The sequence below is a fragment of the Chiloscyllium punctatum genome, chromosome 37 (assembly GCF_047496795.1).
Source record: "Chiloscyllium punctatum isolate Juve2018m chromosome 37, sChiPun1.3, whole genome shotgun sequence".
NCBI lineage: Eukaryota > Metazoa > Chordata > Chondrichthyes > Orectolobiformes > Hemiscylliidae > Chiloscyllium > Chiloscyllium punctatum.
Window position 1 is genome coordinate 59,461,904 of NC_092775.1, and position 20,482 is coordinate 59,482,385.

The 20,482-nt window shown below is 40.2% G+C and overlaps 1 protein-coding gene across 5 annotated transcripts in view; it reads left to right on the top strand.

The window, feature by feature from the left end:
- LOC140463144 (engulfment and cell motility protein 2) overlaps positions 1 to 16,114 on the top strand; it is a 183,149-nt gene extending 167,035 nt beyond the window's left edge. For all 5 annotated transcript variants that reach the window (XM_072556900.1, XM_072556903.1, XM_072556901.1 and 2 more), the window contains one exon: positions 12,772 to 16,114. In XM_072556900.1, the coding sequence (XP_072413001.1) occupies positions 12,772 to 12,972 (201 nt within the window). In that variant the 3' untranslated portion in view covers positions 12,973 to 16,114. The remainder of the gene's footprint in view (positions 1 to 12,771) is intronic.
- Positions 16,115 to 20,482: the final 4,368 nt, after the last annotated feature.

Consider the following 20,482-nt stretch of genomic DNA (forward strand, 5'->3'; position numbering starts at 1 on the left):
TGGTAACACCATTGAATGTCATGGGACAGTGGTTAGTTTATCAGTTATTGGAGGTGATTATTGCCTGGTATTTGTGTGGCGCATATGTTACTTGCCACTTTTTAGCCCAAGCCTGGATATTTTCCAGACCTTGTTGCATTTGACCATCGACTGCTTCAGTGTCTCAGGAGTTGGAAATAAGGCTGGACATTGTGCAACCATCGGTGAACATTCTAGTTTCTAACCTTATGATGGAGGAAAGCTCGTTAATGAAGCAGTTGAAGATGATTGGGCCTAGGACACCATACTGAGAAACATTTGCAGAGATGTCCTGGACTGACCTCCAACAACTCAGTCATCTTCCTATGTACCAGAATGACTCCAACAGCAGACCATTTTCCCCCAGTTATGCATTGATTCCAATTTTGCTGCAGCTCCTTGATGCCACATTCGTTTAAATGTTCTTTTGTCCATGTTTGAACCAAGACTGTCATGAGGTCAGAAGCCAAGTGGCCCTGGCAGAACCCAAACTGGGTTTCATTGAGCAGGTTATTGCTGAGCAGGTGTTACTGTTGATGACACCTTGCATCACTTTACTGTTGACCGAGATTAGACTGATGGAGTGGTAATTAGCTGGATTGGATTTGTCCTGTTTTTTTATATACAGGATATACTGGGGCAATTTTCCACATTGTTGGGTAGATGCCAGTGTTGTAAATGTACTGGAAGAGCTTGGCTAGGGAAGTGGCAAGTTCTGGAGCATAAGTCTCCAGTACTATTGCCGGAATATTGTCAGGGTCCATACCCTGTGCCCCCAATAGTTTCTTGATGTCACGAAGAGTGAATCGAATTGGCTGAAGACTGGTACCTGTAATGTTGGGGACCAGGATGGATCATCTAATTGGCACTCCCGGACAAAGATGGCTGTGAATGCTTCAGCCTTTTGCACTGATGTGTTGAGATCTTACATCATTTCGAATAGGGATATTTATGGAACCTCCTTCTCCAGTGAGTTGTTTAATTGTACACCATCTTTCACGACTAGATGTACCACGACTGCAGAACTTAGATCTGATCTGTTGGTTATGGAATTGTTTAGGTCTGGATTAGTGGTGCTGGAAGAGCACAGCAGTTCAGGCAGCATCCAATTTAGGTCTGCCTACCACTTGGTGCTGTGCTGTTTGACATGCAAGCAATATATGTCAGTATTTAAACTGTGGAAAGAAACCTCAGCCTCTTGTGTTATGTGATTACCTGTTACCCCCTGTCTCCAGGGCAACTTGTGCTGTGCTCTGAGGGGAATCTTTCTCAAACTGTTGACGGACCAGCAATGATCAGTCTTTTGTTGCACCACGATCTTTCGAAAAAAAACTCTAAATGTGGCACCTTATCATCCAGCCCAGTGTTTCTGGAACTTGCAAGCCCCATTCTGCAGATGTGTAATAAATATGCATTTTTAAACTGGTTCTTGGGGTGGCAGCATTGTTGGTTGACCTGGCATTTATTACCGACTCCTACTCGTCCTTCAGAGGCAGGGGTGAGCCACCTTCTTGAGTGGTTGTGGTCCCCCCTTGTGGTGTAGGGTCACCCCACATGGTGCCCATTAAGGAGGAAGTTCCAGGACTCTAACCTGTATTGCTTTACGTTGAAATGGTGTGTGTGGCTTGGAGGGGAACTTGCAAATGCTGGTGTTCCAATGCACCCGCTGCCCTTGTTTCCTTACCCCCCAACTCCTGATGAGCAATTTAACAATCCTCCTTAATGCTGATGAACAAACACATGCCCTAAGAAGCCAGGGAGGTAGGGGAACCTCATCTCTTTCATTTGCTCTTCTCATCTATCTCTCCCTCTCTGTGTCTAGGGTGGCATGGTGGTTCAGTGGTTAGCACTGCTGTCTCACAGCGCCAGGGTCCCAGGTTCGATTCCAGCCTCAGGTGACCATCTGTGTGGAGTTTGCACGTTCTCCCCATGTCTGCGTGAGTTTCCTCCCACAGTCTAAAGATGTGCAAGTCAGGTGAATTGGCTATGCTAAATTCCCCATATTGTTAGGTGCATTAGTCATAGGGAAATGAGTCTGCGTGGGTTACTCTTCGGAGGGTCGGTGTGGACTGGTTGGGCTGAAGGGCCTGTTTTTGCACTGTAGGGAATCTAATCTAATCTAATCCTGTTTAGTAGCTTCACCAGGTTAATGCCTCACTTTTAGGTATGCCTGGTGCTGCTCCTGACATGCTCTCCTGCACTCTGCACTGAACCTGGGTTGATCCCCTGGCATAATGGTAATGGTTGGGAGGGGGAAATATGCCAGGCCATAAGGTTGCAGGGTGTGCTGGATAGAAAATTGATTGGACAATTTTTGAATAATCTTGAGTGTGCAAAGAATTATCTTGACAACTAATTTGGGTTTTTTATTCAGGCTTGCTGTGTAGCACTCTTGTTAAATACATATATTAATACCCAGAACCCCTTGTTTTGCACACCGAGAGAACATGGACACCTAGGTTGCCTGATTTAACTCAACAAAATAGGTAACAGCCATTCGTGGTTCACTTGGAAGAGATTGCTGCACCATTAGTAATGATCTTTGTATCCTCCCTGTCCATTGGAGTAGTACCAGATGATTAGAGGGTGGCAAATGTTATTCCCTTGTTCAAGAAAGGGATTAGGGATAATCATGGAAATTACAGACCAATCAGTTTTACATCTGTGGTGGGCAAATTATTGGAGAGGATTCTGAGAGAGAGGATTTATGATTACTTGGAAAACTATAGTTTGATTACAGATAGTCAGCATGGCTTTATGATGGGAAAGTCATGCCTCACAGGCCTTTTTGAATTCTTTGAGGATGTAACAAAACACACTGATGAAGGTAGAGCAGTGGATGTGATTATATGTGGATTTTAGCAAGGCATTTGATAAGGTTCTCCAGATACGCTCATTCAGAAAGTAAGGAGGCATGGGATACAGGGAAATGTGGCTGTCTGGATACAGAATTGGCTGGCTCATAAAAGACAGAGGGTAGTAGTAGGTGGAATGTATTCAGCCTGGAGCTCAGTGACCAATGGTGTTCCACAGGGATCTGTTCTGGGACCTCTGCTCTTGGTAATTTTTATAAATGACGTGGATGATGAAGTGGAAGGGTGAGCTAGTAAGTTTGCCAATGACACGAAGATTGGTGGAGTTGTGGATAGTGTGGAGGGCTGTTGTAGGTTGCAATGGGATACTGACAGGATGCAGAGCTGGGCTAATAAATGGCAGATGGAGTTCAACCTGGAAAAGTGTGAAGTGATTAATTTTGGAAGGTCAAAATTGAATGCAGAATACAGAGTAAAAGGCAGGATTCTTGGCAGTCTGGAGGAACAGATGGATCTTGGGGTCCATGTCCATAGATCCCTTAAAGTTGCCATCCAGGTTGATAAGGTTGTTAGAAGGCATGTGGTGTGTTGGCTTTCATTACCAGGGAAATTGAGTTTAAGAGCCGCAAGGTTACACTGCACCTGTATAGAGCCCTAGTTAGACCACACTTGGAATATTTTATTCAGTCTGGTCGCCTCATTATAGGAAGGATGTGAAAGCTTTAAAGAGGTGCAGAGGAGATTTATCAGGATGCTGCGGGACTGGAGGGCATGTCTTATGAAAAAAGGTTGAGGGAGCTAAGGCTTTTCTCACTGGAGCAAAGAAGGGTGAGAGGTGACTTGATATAGGTGTACAAGATGATGAGAGGCATAGTTAGAGTGGATAGTCAGAGACTTTTTCCCAGAGCTGAAATAGCTATCACAAGGGGCACAATTTTAAGGTAATTGGAGGAAGGTTTAGGGAGATGTCAGAGGTTGGTTCTTTACACAGAGAGTGGTGGGTGTGTGGAATGCACTGCCAGCAGTGGTAGTAGAGTCAGATATAATATGGACATTTAAGCGACTCTTGGATTGACACATGAATGATAGTAAAGTGAAGGGTATGTAGGTTAATTTGATCTTAAAATAGAATAAAATATTGGCACAACATCGAGGGCTGAAGGGCCTGTACTGTGCTGTACTGTTCTATGTTCTGAAGGCAATACCATAACCAATCAGAGTCCACTTGCCTGGCTTAAATTTAAACAAATCTTCATCTAACTCATGCATTCTCTGTGGCAACGGCTCAACCAGAGTTCACTTGCCAAGTAATCAATACTGTATTTTTGTATAGTATTAAGGTTGTTTTCCCTTTATTCTCATGGTATTGGTATTCTTGTGAATTTCCTGATGGGTATAAGATAAAGAGCTTGATCTTATTTTTTCCACGATGCTGAAGTTCTGCGTTACCAAGCAATTCGGCGATTACTGTTTGAGGTAAGGTTTAACAGGAAAGAAACAAACCCCCACTACTGATGACAGGGAACACATGTTTAGGCCATCAAATTTGCATTATAATCTGGATTGGTGCCAAAGTATGAGATCCCAGCTACTTACTGAGCAAGTAAAGCCAGAAAGTTCCATGGTCTTGAACAAATAATGATAAACTTTACTCATACAGTGTTAGGACAGTAATACAATCTACAATATATACAGAGATATAAAACTTGCATTCTGACAAGCAAATAGATTTAAGCTGGCATAAATATGGGTAATAGACACACCATGTCAGGTAGGGAGTAATATTTGGAAGGCTAGTCCTTTTGTGGTTCTGCACAGCACCTCATATTTAAAGGGCTTCAGGCTGATTTGCGACAGAACCTTGTTTTTTGCAACTGCTATGTCCTTGATTTTGTTAGGTTTCTTCTATCACATCAAATCATTCTTTCCTCTCCTGAATTTGCACATACAGCCATACAATCTCGTTTCTGTCCAAGCCCTTTGCCTTTCTGCTTAATAGTGAGTTTTGATCCTTCGTGTCAGCAGATCCACCATTAGATTATTACAGTGAAACCTAATTCTGTCTTTGCCTTGCATCCATATGTCTGCACTGGACAGTGATCAGAAGGTCACGGATGTAAAACATTAAATCAGTTTCTCTTTCCACAAAAGCTGCCTGACTTAACTGAGAATCTCTAGCCTTCACTGATTTTACTATTGAATGGAAACAGTCTCAGAGCAGCAGGAGGAGAGAGAGTAGATTAAGAATGAACAGTTTTCATAAAAACAAAAGGATGGGACTTCCAAATCTAAACTCCATTGGCTGTCAAAGAACATAACATATGTAGGATAAAGCAAACAAAAACCCAATGTCAAATAGATAAAACTCAATATTGCAGAAAACCTAGAGAAATATAGAAAACGCCGAGTCAAAAATTAGAAAGGATTTGAAAAGTAGTGAGGACATGAAAAGGTATTGGCAACTAAAATCAATAAAAACCCAGAGATGTTTTTATGAAAATAAGAGAATAACGAAAGAGACCTAATTAAGGAGACCAAAAAATAAGTGTGTGAAGGCAGAAGAAATGCTTTCTTAATGATTACCCTGGAATTTCATGCCTCCCCTAAGAGCAGGTTGGCAAGCATACAAATTAGCATCATTAGCATTGGTTTAGCTGTAATTGGGGAAGCAATAGGCTGCCTGTTTGTCAATGAGCCAATTGAAACTCTTAATTACTGACAACTTAAGTACCAACTGGTCGTCTTGTGGGGCTCATGGTTGTGTCTCCTGTGCAGTCATCCTATGCCAACAGAAGCTATCACCCTGCATTGCTATTCAGGCCCGAGCAAGGCCCTGGACGTGTCTTCTTCTGGTTTCCTCTTCTTCAGAAACTGACTGTATTCTGAAAAAGATCCCAGAATAAACGACCTGACATTACAATTTGGTAGGGACATGTAGGTATTTTTGTTGAAAACAAAGGGGTGGGATCCGCGGTACTTACAGATCGAATAAAGCCACAGCATTCCATGGTGTTGTCCAAACACAGTAACTGTTACAATGCAAAGGTAGTTGTATCAATGTACAATATATACAGGGTTATACAACTTCTTTTTGAACATCCAATCAGAATGAATCTGACATAAATATGTGGAACAGACACACTGGGGTGAACAGCTCTCTGAATACATCAAATAGAAAATGCAGTCAAAACAGATCCCACCAATTTCTCAGCAATCCCTCCAAAATTGTTGATACTGTGGGTACCAAATATTATTAAAGCTTTACATGGGATTCTGTGACTGCTGAAGACTTAGTTTGAGAAGGAGCTCAGGAGTTATCTCAACAACTGCTCATGTTCTGGTACTTCAGTCTCCCAATTGGTACCGTCCTGCTCTAAATTATCTGTCAGTTAACTGTCAATCATCATTACCCAGTGCATTTTTCCATGGTGCTGCCTCTACCAATCCGAGTCAACTTGTCAACCATCAGCATTCTCTTCTGATGGACCATAAATGTTGGTTTTCCCTTGAATTGTATTTCTTGCAAATTGTCTTGATGAGTACAAGACAAGCTTGAAGAAAAGTATTTTCTCAGCAATGCTTCCATGAGTACAGATTGAATGACCTCACACTCCCCATCTTTTCCATACAAATCAATGCTTTATAATCTATTTTTTTCAAACTGTTGAACTCATTAACTGCTGCTTTGTACCAGTAGGCATTAACATTTGAGATTTGCCTATTCTGCTTCATTCCCTCCAAATTAATGGTTAGATTTATGACCTTGAAAGAATAGAGGGGCAGAAAACAGTGTGTGCACACTCTGAAAAGTGAAGAAAGATAAAGATGTGATTAGGAGTTTCAAATGCAGGAACTACAAAAATAGTGAAACTTGGACTACTGCCAAGACGATTGTGGGACAGCTAAGTGCTAAGTAGGATAATTGTAATCAATTACTGTTTAAGCAGATGATGTGACATGAATAAAATAGAACGCCTGCAGTTCAATTTGAGCTCAGTTTGTACTTGATGAAAAGGCAGAACTTTGAGAAAGAAAAACTTGCATATATACATAGAATATTTTCAAAGTTTGAAGCTGTCACAAAATTTGGATATGTGATAGTGAAGTGGTTAGCAGGATATTGACTGAAGGGAAATGGGTAGATATTTAGCTGACACAATTTAAAGCAAAGATATGTAAAGCAATGCATTATTGCCAGAAAAATGAGAGACAGTATAAATAATGAAAGTTTTATGACTTGGCCTGCATCAGAGAAGGTGATACAAATTTAAAAAGGACCAACAAAGGCCTGAGGTTAACAAGATGTACAACATTCAGACTTAGAAATTTTTCACCATTCGTTCAGTGTCACTGGGTCAATATCCTGAAACTCCCTCCCTAATGCATTGTAGAACAGACTACAGTGGTTCATGAAGGCAGATCACCTTCACCTTTTCATGGCCAGTTACAGATGGACAATAAACGCTGGCCCAGCCAGTGACGCCCACATCTCATGAATGAATTTTTTAAAAAATCTTCCCTGACACATTTTTCATGGCAACACCAGTCCAGAGTTCATTTACCAAGCAGTGAACTTGTTTCTCATGCAGTGTAAATTATTAACAGAAATTGCTGGGAAAACTCAACAGGTCTGGCAGCATCTGTGGAGAGAAAGCAGTTATCATTTTGGGTCCAGTGTCCCTTCTTCAGTACACTATTGTTCCCTGTGAAATTTGGTATTCGTGTGTGTGTCCTGATGAGTGCACAATGAAAAGCTCCAAGAAAATGTCTGTGAATTTTTTCAACAACACTCCAGTTCTGTGTTACTGACTGACTGACTATAAATTAAATTGCGATAATTTTAAAGTGGGTACACGAACCACAGACAACAGTCTTTTGAAGGTTACTGGAAATATTTACGATGGTTTTATTTTTGCAAATACATACCAGCTCCTTGCATTTTGATAATTGAGCCATCAAGTATAACACCAAGCAAGTTAAACGTTTTATAAATTGTTTGTTATTCCTGAGCTACAGTATTGTGTCCAATTGTGGTATCACACTTCAGAAGTAAAATAAGGGCTAACAAAAAGAGAATGAAGGGGAGATTAATTAGGAAATATCAGTTCGGAAAGCCTTCAGTTAGTTGGAAAGACTGGAAAATATAAGAATTTCCTCTGTACAGTATGTAAGATCAAAGGGAAATTTTAAATAATTTTAAAAATATTTTGAGTTTTAATACACTACCTGGGAAAAACTGTTTACATTGGCAGGCGGGTTGGTAACCAAGAGGACACATATTTTAAGGAAACTGGCAAAACGAACAGTGAAGGTTTAAAAGAATTTTTTATTCAAAAGGTTTTGATCTGGAATGTTACTGCCTGAAAGGATGGTGAAAGCAAATCTAATAGTAACCTTTTGAAAGGAAGTGAGGAAAAAATCTGAATTGTGGGGAAGAAGTGAGAAGTGTGATCAGTTGGTAACTCTTTAAGATCTATCACAGCCATTGTGGGTTGAATGCATACGAGGAAAAAGTTCAGGAGTTTGGCAAAAGCTGTCTACACACCCAAACAGCAGTAATAAAGAAATGAAATTCATAAATGTGGAGAGTGGAGAAGCCTTTTTCCAAAATTACAGACTGACCCATTCAGCCTGTATTATGTATGTCTGTGCTGTATTACTATTCTGGAGCTTGCAGCTGTGAAGTGAGGTACATAAACAGCTGGAGATGCAACTGTGCAGATGAGGAGGAGGTGGACCATAACTGGCCATTTGCTTTTTTTATATAAATATCACTCCTGCAATCTGGTGCCAATCATAAACTGCTCAAGTTCACTTTCCATCTTTTGTGATTCATGATATCCGTAGATTACTACCTTGCAGTTTATTCTGGCCATCCTATAATTTTATCATTTAGATAGAGGCAATCTTTAATTTTCACAAGGACCAGGGGAAGCCCAAATATCTCAAGTTCAAAAGTAGTGAATTTCTTGAGAGTTTTTGAGCATGCTTTCTGGAACAAATGTCGTCTTGAACCAAAAAGGAGAGCAGGCTTTCTTTTTAGATTTTGAGGTAATAGATGAACCTCAGTTAGTCAATAATGTAATGGTATGGAAAGAGCTATAAATAGTCAGTGTAACTTCTCTGAACTCACTGTTGGGTTTGAGTGGGAGAAGGATGAGTCAGGATTAAGGTTTGAAATTTGCAGAAGTCAGATGTTGGTGGGATGAAGCGTAAATTAACCAGTTGAACTGAAAGAACTATTAACAGATACTTATACAGATGTATTGTTCTTCCACTGGGAGATGTCCGAAGTATTTAGTAAAATGCAATTTTGAAATGCCTTCAAAGAACCAAAGTTCTACTCTGTAATTAAACAAATTGCTTAGCAAAGGAAGTGAGAGATGGTACAGACTATAATAGAAGTCTATACAAAGGCAAAGAATAGTAGAGATCCCACAGACTGGAATAGATATAAATGCGGCAAAGGGAGATAAAGAAAACTGCAGAATAGTTCACAAATTGTCTATAAAAATTGGCCAATAACATCATACTGTTTTAAAGATGAAAGAGATTAACTAGAAAATAATGGGTCTATTGGTTTAACACCCATTGTAGAGAAGTCTGTAAAATCTTTCATTAGGACAGTGGTTGGATTTTCAAGTGCCCACAGGATTGAGACATGGTGTACACATGATCTCTCAGTGTCGTCCCTGAGGTAGCCTCAGGATCCTGACCCCTCTCAATCAAATTGAAAGTTTTGAAGGGCCAGAGAGAGAATAGGGATCCTGCTGGCCACCAATTCACTGCCCATTAAGCTCCATCTAATGGCTACTTTCTTCCCCATTGTTGCTGACCCTTTTAAGGAGCTCTTTGCTCAATTTGGGAAGGCAGCAGCAGCCTTCAAAATGGCTGCCACCTGCCTCCAAAATGGCTGCCACCTGCCTTTATCACTCATGCCAGCCAGGTCATTCCTGCCTTCGAGAGGAGCTCAACACAACTATTTCAGTGTCAGGCTTATCTCCTCCTCAGTTGGGACATTTATCATTCAAGCTTGCCTCAGCAATTTACTTGCAGTCGTGTGCACAAATTAATATTAATAGTCCTTAACCCGAAGGAAGTACTACCACACTCAGCAATTTCAATATATTTCCAATTAACCTAATCATATTACTGAACAACAAAGATGGTCAGGCTTATGGTCAGCCCCCTACATGGTTTCATGTTGTTACCAGACTTTCTTATTTCCCTGGAGAAAGTGAGGACTGCAGATGCTGGAGATCAGAGCTGAAAATGTGTTGCTGGAAAAGCGCAGCAGGTAAGGCAGCATCCAAGGAACAGGAGAATCGACATTTCGGGCATCAGCCCTTCTTCAGGAATGAGGAAAGTGTGTCCAGCAAGCTAAGATAAAAGGTAGGGAGGAGGGACTTGGGGGAGGGGCATTGGAAATGCGATAGGTGGAAGGAGGTCAAGGTAAGGGTGATAGCCCGGAGTGGGGTGGGGAGCGGAGAGGTCAGGAGAAGATTGCAGGTTAGGAAGGCGGTGCTGAGTTCAAGGGATTTGACTGAGGCAAGGTGGGGGATGGGGAAATGAGGAAACTGGAGAAATCTGAGTTCATCCCTTATGGTTGGAGGGTTCCTAGGCAGAAGATGAGGTGCTCTTCCTCCAACCGTCGTGTTGCTATGGTCTGGCGATGGAGGAGTCCAAGGACCTGCATGTCCTTGGTGGAGTTGGAGGGGGAGTTGAAGTGTTGAGCTACGGGGTGGTTGGGTTGGTTGGCAGGTGAATTTGTGACGGATATGGAAGTATCCCTTGGGGCTTGGAGGGAAGTGAGGGGGGAGGTGTGGCGCAAGTTTTTCATTTCTTACGGTTGCAGGGGAAGGTGCCGGGAGTGGAGGTTGGGTTGGTGGGGGGTGTGGACCTGACGAGGGAGTCACGGAGGGAGTGGTCTTTTCGGAACGCTGATAGGGGAGGGAAGGGAAATATATCCCTGGTGATGGGGTCCATTTGGAGTTGGCAGAAATGACGGCGGATGATACGCTGTACATGGAGGAAAAGCGCCTCATCTTCCGCCTAGGAACCCTCCAACCACAAGGGATGAACTCCGATTTCTCCAGTTTCCTTATTTCCCCACCCCCCCACCTTGTCTCAGTCAAATCCCTTGAACTCAGCACCGCCTTCCTAACCTGCAATCTTCTCCTGACCTCTCTGCCCCCACCCCACTCCGGGCTATCACCCCACCTCCTTCCACCTATCGCATTTCCAACACTCCTCCCCCAAGTCCCTCCTCCCTACCTTTTATCTTAGCCTACTGGACACACTTTCCTCATTCCTGAAGAAGGGCTTATGCCCAAAATGTCGATTCTCCTGCTCCTTGGATGCTGCCTGACCTGCTGTGCTTTTCTTATTTCCCTGTAATGATAATGGCTGCTTTTACTGTCTGAGACTGGTTTGAATCTTTTCTTCTATTGCTTTTAGTGATTTTATTTTGTCTATATAGGTGGATATATTACTACTTCGGAATCTATGTCAATGATTATTTGAAGAATCTTAACTGAAACCTACTATTTGTCTTGTAACAGATTGATTAAATAGTTTGAGAGATTTGCTAATTGAATGTCATCTATGTCTTATGTATTAACAACTACAGCTGGACATTCCATCTCAGTCCTGTAACCTTGAGTCTACAGAACTACTATTGTTCTACTTTTGAAGACTACGATTAAGCAAATATTTTACCAAGGTCTCTAACTACTGTCAGCCATGTTCTGTTGTATTAGCTGTGGGCAGCCATCAGCCATTGTGTGCTGCTCAGTCATGGATAGCCCTAACAGAGAGGAACATTCAAGGCTTTGAAGGGGAGATCAGGATAATGTGGCGAACGCCTCTATTGTTAACGAGGGGAAGATGATTGTAAGACCTCTGAAAGCACCTTAAAGATGACTACATTTGCCCACTTTCTATACTTATTGGGAAAACAGGCTATGCATGACTTGTCATTCCTTTAAAAAATAATAGACCAAAATATCAGGCAGGGCGCTCGTTATTTCCATGTATACAAGGCTGATGACTGATGCTCACACCAGTGAGTTCCCATTTTAAAATCAACTTTTATAAACCAACTGACCCTAATCCCAAATGAAAGTTTTAAAACATTAAATACTCAGGGAAATTGCAGACAATACTACAAAGTCACACTTATTCAGATAAACATGCTCAATAAACATATATACTTTTCATCAAGGATGAATGGAGATCAGATTAACTTGCAATAAGACAGTTGAAGCAAGCTTGATTTTCTAGTCCTGTAATCTTCGTTTTTATAATGTCTTCTGTGATGTAACCTCTAGTTGAAAATTGTACTTCATAATGAAAGATAAAGACAGGTTTGTAAATAATATGATCTCTCCATACCCAAAAACACATGATAGCCGAGAAAGTACTTTAGGAGTAGTCACCATTTAAATGCAGGAAATGTGGTAGCTGGTTTGACTACAGCAAGGTCCCATCAACAATACTAAGGAAATGCAGACAATCTGTTTTAGTGACATAGTGATGTCGGTTGAGGTGAAAATTTGCTTGGACACTTCTACTCTAGTTTGCAATAATGCTGACCTAAAAGCACTTCAGATTAGCATCTAGTTCAAAGGACAGAACCTCTGATAATGTACAGCTCTTCTGGTTTGTTTAACCAGGTTCTTCAATTGGGAATGTTGGAATGTTACCTTAAACATTTGAACCTAATTGTTTTTTTCATTCCAGGTGGAAGTGGGGCTTGATGAAAGATTTTGGGGTAGTTTATTTTAGTGTCTTGCCCCACACATGAATCCTTAGGAAGAGACTATGATAGCACAAACTGCATGTGATCTGACAGTAGCACATGGATGACTGTCTCAAAATGTGTTGTCCCCTTAGCTCAAACCTTCCAGATTCCTAAATATACCATTTGTATTCTCTTCAGTACTGTATCTGGACAGATGGACTGAACGCCCTGCTGGGAAAAGAGATGACAAGCGAACTGACGAAGAACGATCTGGATACTTTGCTAAGTATGGAAATGAAACTACGCCTGTTAGACCTGGAGAATATCCAGATTCCTGAGACACCACCTCCTATTCCCAAAGAACCCAGCAGCTATGACTTTGTGTATCATTATGGCTGAGCAGTGAGATGACCAGCAACTTGAAAGCACAAAAAAAAGGAAAAAAAACACAGCAACGTTCTGTGAACAAACATAACAACCTGTTCAACCAGCTCTCGAAAATAAATTGCCTTCATTGAGTACAGCGCTGTAAGTAGCGGGAAGACACAAAAGGCCAAACATGCTATTTCCACTCTGTTCTGAGGGAGCTGGAGGTTCAAGACAGACCTTGGGCCCTTTAGAAAGAATTCTGTATTTAGTATTTTAGACAGGTTTAAGAATTTGGATAATGTGATTTGCTACAGTGACGTTTGTATGATGATTAATAATTTATTAGTGTTCTAGTAGGCCAAACTGCTTATGTAGACTTTTCACTGTATGCAAATAATCCTCCATCCAATATTATTCAATCCTGTTGTTCCATTACTGGATAATGGATTGTGTTTGTATAATCTAGTCTGTATATAGTGTGTGTGAATGTCACAGAATATGTACACAAGGAGAGTTTCCTTTAGATTCTGATATTTGGGAGTGCCTTTGCGCTGTCATCTGGGAATACTTTCTACTTGTTTTGTAAGCTCTAATTTTGAGTGGTGACTAATTTTGATGGAAATGTATGAACTATTATTCTCTTCTTTAGTCAGTTTATTCTCCTCTTCTGAATCTCTGCTGCAATACCATTCTGGACGTTGCAGCCATGAAGTGAGGTGCAAAAATAGCTGGAGAGGTAACTCTGCAAATGAGGAGGAGTGTTTTTTAAAAATACCACTTCTGAAATCCAGTGCCATTCATAAACTGCTCAAGTTCACTTTCCATCTTTTCTGATTTAGATTACTTGATTACTGCCTTGCAGCTTATTCTGATCATCCTATGACTTTTGTAATTTGGATAGTCCAGGTGCACATATCAGAATGGTGCTGGTAAATCATGGTTTACCTTTCAAGAATATTGGAGCTCTGGCAAAGGTGCTTAGTATCCTCTGTTTCCCACCTTTGCACCAAAATTTCATTTTTTATTTCAGATCTTCTCATGGGTATTCAACTAAAAAGGTACCTGAATAGGTTAGATTATAGATATTGAATCGAAAGGTACTCAGTTGGTCTTGGTAAGCACACTGAACTGATGTACGAATGGACTAGATTACAGACATTGAAATCAAAGGGTACTTGAATAGTGTAGATGAGGACACTGATTTATACAGGAACTCAAAACAACTAGATTATAAAATACTGAAATCAATGGGTCATTTTGTTAAGAAGACCAACTTTGCTTTTGAGCCATGTAATGAGAGAGCTCTAATGTTGCTGCATCTAAACTATCTACTAATAATGCAAAAGACTTATAAGTTATCGAGCTTCCTTTGCATCCGTAAGTATTATTAAATTTAGGTAACATTATTAGCATGTCATGTTACCATCTTCTCAATAGCAAACTTGTATTTTATTGAATGACCAAAAAAAAAGTCTCTTTGCTGATGCACTGGACATGAAGATTTATAAGTGGGTGACTTTATACCCTGTTTAATTACGACAAGGCAGAATTTGAACTGTAGGCAACAAATGGCATAATTTATATCCACATCAAAACTTGGTACTGTTGCATCATGCCAGCTGGTTTTATACTTGGCTTTATAAGTGGCTTTTTCAAAGGGAATACGTGATCAGCTATAAAATATGAGTAATGCATCCAACTTCAGCTTGTCTTACAACTTTTCATCCATGATTTTCTAACTATGAGAACATGGTGCTTTGGATTTACGGTCTTTGTCGACTGGGGGTTAAGTTTCACTTGCTCCCTTCTAAAGAAATATGAAGTCTTAACAGCAGTTTACACTTGACATGAGGCATTTTATTGAGAAGTATGTTTTTTATATTTACAGTAATTGGATATTTGGGACTGAGTCACAAGCTTTAGAATGCATTTGATACTTCTCAAATACTTGATATGCTGCATTAATGTATTAAATGATACTTAGTTGAGGAACAGATTATAGGGCAGCAAAATACACGGCAATGTAAGTCATCAAACTAAATTAGGACCTGCAAACCCATCCAAGAACATTTAAATTACACACTAGGAAGAGGCTTCCATGTAAACAAATACAGGAAATTGTGCCTTTTAAGTAACTGAACTATAAAGTGGATTGCATTTTAATTAGACATCATTGTTACATTCTTCCTTCTGAAAAGCATTGGGCATATATTATACACGCGGACTGGATCATTCTCACACCCAAAATAACTGAGCATTAGATTTTAAAACAATTAGTTCTGGCACAGTAAATATGGGCAGTAACATCCGGTGAATTAATGACAATCTGCCAGATGTATTCTTCTAATAAACATAATATTGTAAAAGGGAAAGAGATAAAAAGAAAAACAGCAAGTACTGAAGACAAGATGCTAGAAATCCAGTGTCAAAGTCACTCAGTCTGGAAAACACTGAAATGTTCTTGCTGTATCAAATATGCGTAAAAGTGGATGCTATCTACATCTTCCTCTGCATCCAAGCAATGTAAATTTTACCCTAACAGGTTGTAAGGTATGTATAAGAACCAGTTTTAGTTATTCAACTGAATGGTTATTTTTGTGAGATTAAATACAAATTATCTCTAGTACTTGCTTTTCAAAGAAACAGTTCAACATTTTGAGAAGTAAGTTCACTTTCCCTATGTTGCTGCTTTCCTCTCCCATAAGCCCTGATATCTGGAAAGTGTGGCATCATCTCCCGTTAATCCATTGTGGGCTGGCTGCGATCGCTTCTGAGCTGTTCGGATCATTTTAAATCTCTACTGATCGGATGGGAAGCCCGAAGAATCCTTTGTAAAGACCTTGTTGAAAATGGAAGCAGTCTCCTCTGGGTGTTGAACATTGTTTTCTAAAATAACCTGTACTTTTGCAGGTGTTTGAATCAAAGGGCTCCCAGAGTTTTTAAAGCCAAAATTTGGCATAAAAAGTTAACAATTTATTATAATCCTTCCATTGTGATATTCCCAGATGAGTAATCTTTACTGTGGTTTATGTATGAAGTTATTTCTAATGTCATTTGGGAGAATATTTGTCTATTGTACTGTTAATGGTCAGAATGTTATATTGGCTGATAAGATTTAAAAAAAACAAAACCGTAACATTTACACAATAAACAAAACAATTCCTGCTGTTTAGATTCTTCATTTTTGTTCAAGAAAACTGGGATAACTTGGTAACCTGCAGTTTTGCATCAGTGAACTAGTAAAATTGGAATATGACTGTGGCCTATGAGCAAATGTGAAAGTTTCATCGGTCTTAATTGAGTATTTTGCATGGTCATCATTTATAGATGGACAGAATTGGCTTGATGCTTCATGTCACCTTGGAAAAGGTGACCAGTGGTGCCATTCTTTTAATAAGATGGACAATCTGGACACATTCTTGAGAACCTTATTACCCCCATCAATTACTCATTGAATGTGTAACGGTTTTTGCCTAGGTTCCCTCTGACCCCATTAAAATCTCAATCCAAAAATTCATTAGTTTCAATACTTCTTATTGGTATATCCATAAGCCACCGTAAAGGAATAGTGACAGTGATTGGCTCTATAATTCTTGCGTTTGGAAGAATGAGATCAGATCTAACTGAGACATAGAAGATTCCAACCGTGTTTAACAGGGTAGATTTCCATGACAGGGTCTGGACCATGGGGGCACAATCCTCAGGACAGGTGACTGATCACTCAGGACTGAGATAAGAAACTTCATCACTTGGAGGGTTGTGAATCTTTGGAATCCTGTACATTAGAAGATGATGGACATATTTAATGCTGAAATGGACAGATGTTTAGTTTCTCAGGGAATTGAAGAATATGAGGAAAAGGCAGTAAAATGGAATTAAGACTGAAGATTAGCCACAATTGTTCTGAATGGTAGACCATGATCAAGGGATTGTGTGATCTTATTTTCTTCTTATTTTCTAAGGAGGCAGTTCTGATGAGATTTTGCAGGAGGGTAGAAGAATTCCTGAGGCCATTGTGGTGCTGGCTGATTCCCTTTGCCTTCATTCTTTTTATTTGTTTTCAAACATTTTATCTGATAAGTGAATTTCCAAGTCATCTTCCATTTTCAGACACTTCTCCTGTTCTTCCTCTCTAATTAAGTGGATCTGATATCTAATCACAATAGAGTCAAGAAACTATCCAAGACGTTCATCCAGTATCTTTTACTTTCACTGGTTGTTGCTTCACCCTCACTGAGGCCAATATTTTGGGATCAGCCAGGTCATTTCTCAACTTGAAATCAATTCCTTCTATCGTGGTTTATTTAAGTAATCCAATTACAATTTCTGTTAAAATCACTCTTTAATCCCACACTGAATACGGAGACGTGTAGCCATCCCAGGAATCAGTCTGTTCAACCTTCATTGATCTCCCCCTACAGCAAGAACATACTTTGTCAGACTAAAACTGCACACAATATTCCAGGTGGAGTCTCACCAAGGCCCTGTGTAATTGCAACAAGACACCCCTGCTCTTCATCTAATTGTTTCACTATGAAGTCCAACACACCATTTGTCTTCTTTATTGCCTGTAGCATCTGTATGTTTATCTTAAGCGAATGGTGTGCAAGGACACCCAGGTTACATGTTCCCCTCTGTCAAATGCCACTCCTTTTGAGATACAATATTCAGAACCTCCAGTGATCTGAGTTTATTTATAAATATTCTAAGGAAGCTTTTTTTTAATGCCACCATGATAGTTCTAATACCTATCTCCTTTTGTGGTACCCACTTTTCTGAGGATTTTTCAGATGTAACTACTACTTCAATTGGTGTCCCATTTAACTTGCAATAATTGGCTTTTGAATGTCAAAATTACTACAATGTTATTTTCTTCTTATCATTTTTCAGTTCAAGCCTTGCTCCTTCACTACTTTAGCATCTTTCTCATTGTTCACTAACACTAAAACTACTTCTATCTGCAGCTATTTTTATTCATCTAATTTCCTTGTGGATTTCCATCCGACCATCTTCCTGTCCCATATGACCATCTCCCTATCCACAACTGTGTGAGATGTCATAGATACTGCATCTTGGATCTTTGATACCTGAAATTCATCTAAAAAGTTTTTAAGGTTTGCAGGAATGCTAGTTCTGAATTCCTCCATACATTCCCAAAAATTTCATCTACCTTCAGTGATCCAAATCACTCATTCCACTGCATTCCCTTTCTCTTGCAAGTTCTACAAATGTCTGATTGGGTTTCTTTGCCATAGTACCAAATTTTAATTGACAACTTCAGGGACACGCTCATAAGCATAGAGTGTTGCTTTTGTTTAATATTGTTATGGTTTGCAGATTGTTCTTCTGACAATTTTGCATGCACAGTAATAGCTGTACCTGTCAAAACACTGGCACCTTTGCCCCCTTTTCAAATGAAGTGAAATGTCATTCAACTCCTTCCTCGGTAAAATTAGTCATTTTCATAGGTTTCAATAAATATTATTGAAACTAGAATCATCCTCCAAGCTACTATATATTCATAGAGATGTACAGCATGGAAACAGACCCTTTGGTCCAACCTGTCCATGCCGAACAGACATCCCAACCCAATCTAGTCCCACCTGCCAGCACTCGGCCCATATCCCTCCAAACCCTTCCTATTCATATACCCATCCAGATGCCTTTTAAATGTTGCAATTGTACCAGCCTCCACCACTTCCTCTGACAGCTCATTCCATACCCATGCCACCCTCTGTGTGAAAATATTGCCCCTTCTGTCTTTTTTCTGTCTTTCCCCTCTCACCCTAAACCTATGCCCTCTAATTCTGGACTCCCCCACCCCAGGGAAAAGAGTTTATCTATTTATTCTATCCATGCCCCTCATTACTTTATAAACCTCTATAAGGTCATCCCTTAGCCTCTGATGCTCCAGGGAAAACAGCCCTAGCCTATTCAACCTCTCCCCATAGCTCAAATCCTCCAACCTTGCCAACATCTTTGTAAATCTTTTCTGAACCCTTTCAAGTTTCACAACATCTTTCTGATAGGAAGGAGACCAGAATTGCATACAATATTCCAACAGTGGCCTAACCAATGTCCTGTACAGCCACAGCATGACTTCCCAACTCCTGTACTCAATACTCTGACCAATAAAGGAAAGCATACCAAACACCTTCTATATCTGCGACTCCACTTTCTAGGAGCTATGAACCTGTACTCCAAGGCCTCTTTGTTCAGCAACACTCCTTAGGACCTTACCATTAAACGAATAAGTCCTGTTCAGATTTGCTTTCCCAAAATGCAGCACCTCGCATTTATCTGAATTAAACTCCATCTGCCACTTCTCAGCCCATTGGCCCATCTGGTCCAGATCCTGTTGTAATCAGAAGTAACCTCCTTCGCTGTCCACTACATCTCCAATTTTTGTGTTGTTTGCAAACTTACTAATTGTACCTCTTACGCTCACGTCCAAATCATTTATGTAAATGACAAAAAGTAGTGGACCCAGCACCGATCCTTGTGGCCTTCCTTTTCTCTAAGCTTCTTGCTGGCCAAATCATTTTGTCAAAATTACTTATTTCTTTGGTGTTCAAGTTTTCATTTTAAATTCCATTTCCTTTTCTTTATCTTCTGTTTACAATTCCAGCTTTATTTCCAATTTTCATTTTCTCGCCTCAATTTCTATTGCTCTCTTTACTTTCTCTTCTCTTTCTATTGCTCTTCTCTCTTCCAATTTGAGTCTTGTAAATTCTCTTTCTCTTTGTCTTCTAACTCTAGTGTTTTTATTTATTTTTATTTTGTTTTTCTGGGATGGGGGTATTGCTGGCATGGCCAACATTTATTGCCTATCCCTAATTGACCTTGAGAAGGTGGGGGTGAGATGCCTTCTGGAACCACTGCAATCCACATGCTGTGGGTTGACCCATGATGCCCTTAAGGAGGGAATCCCAGGACTTTGACCCAGTGACAGTGAAGGAACAGCGATATATTTCTAAGTCAGTAAAATGAGTGGCTTGTGGGGAAATGTTAAGGTGGTGGTGTCCCATGTATCTGCTGCCCTTGTCCTTTTAGATGGAAGTGGTCATGAATTTGGAAGGTGCTGTCTAAGGATCTTTGGTGAATTTTTGTAGTGCATCTTGTACACATTGCTGCTACTGAGCATCAGTATTTTGAGGGAGTGGAAGTTTGCAGATGTAGTGCCACAAGTGAGTTGCTTTGTCCTGGATATTGTCAAGCTTCTGGAGCTACACCCATCCAGGCAAGTGGGGCAAATGCCATCACATTCCTGATTTCTGCCATGTATATAGTGGACAGGCTTTAGGGAGTCAAGTAACAGTGAATTACTCAACGCAGTATTCCCAGCCTCTGATCTGCTCTTGTTCACACTGTGTATATCTTGTGGCTCAAGTTGAATTTCTGGTCAATGGTGACTCCCAGTATGATGATAGCGGGAAATTCACTGATGGTAACACCATTGAATGTCAAGAGGCAGTGGTTAGATTGTCTCTTATTATAGTTGGTTATAAGCTTGGCATTTGTGTGGCATAAATGTTACTTG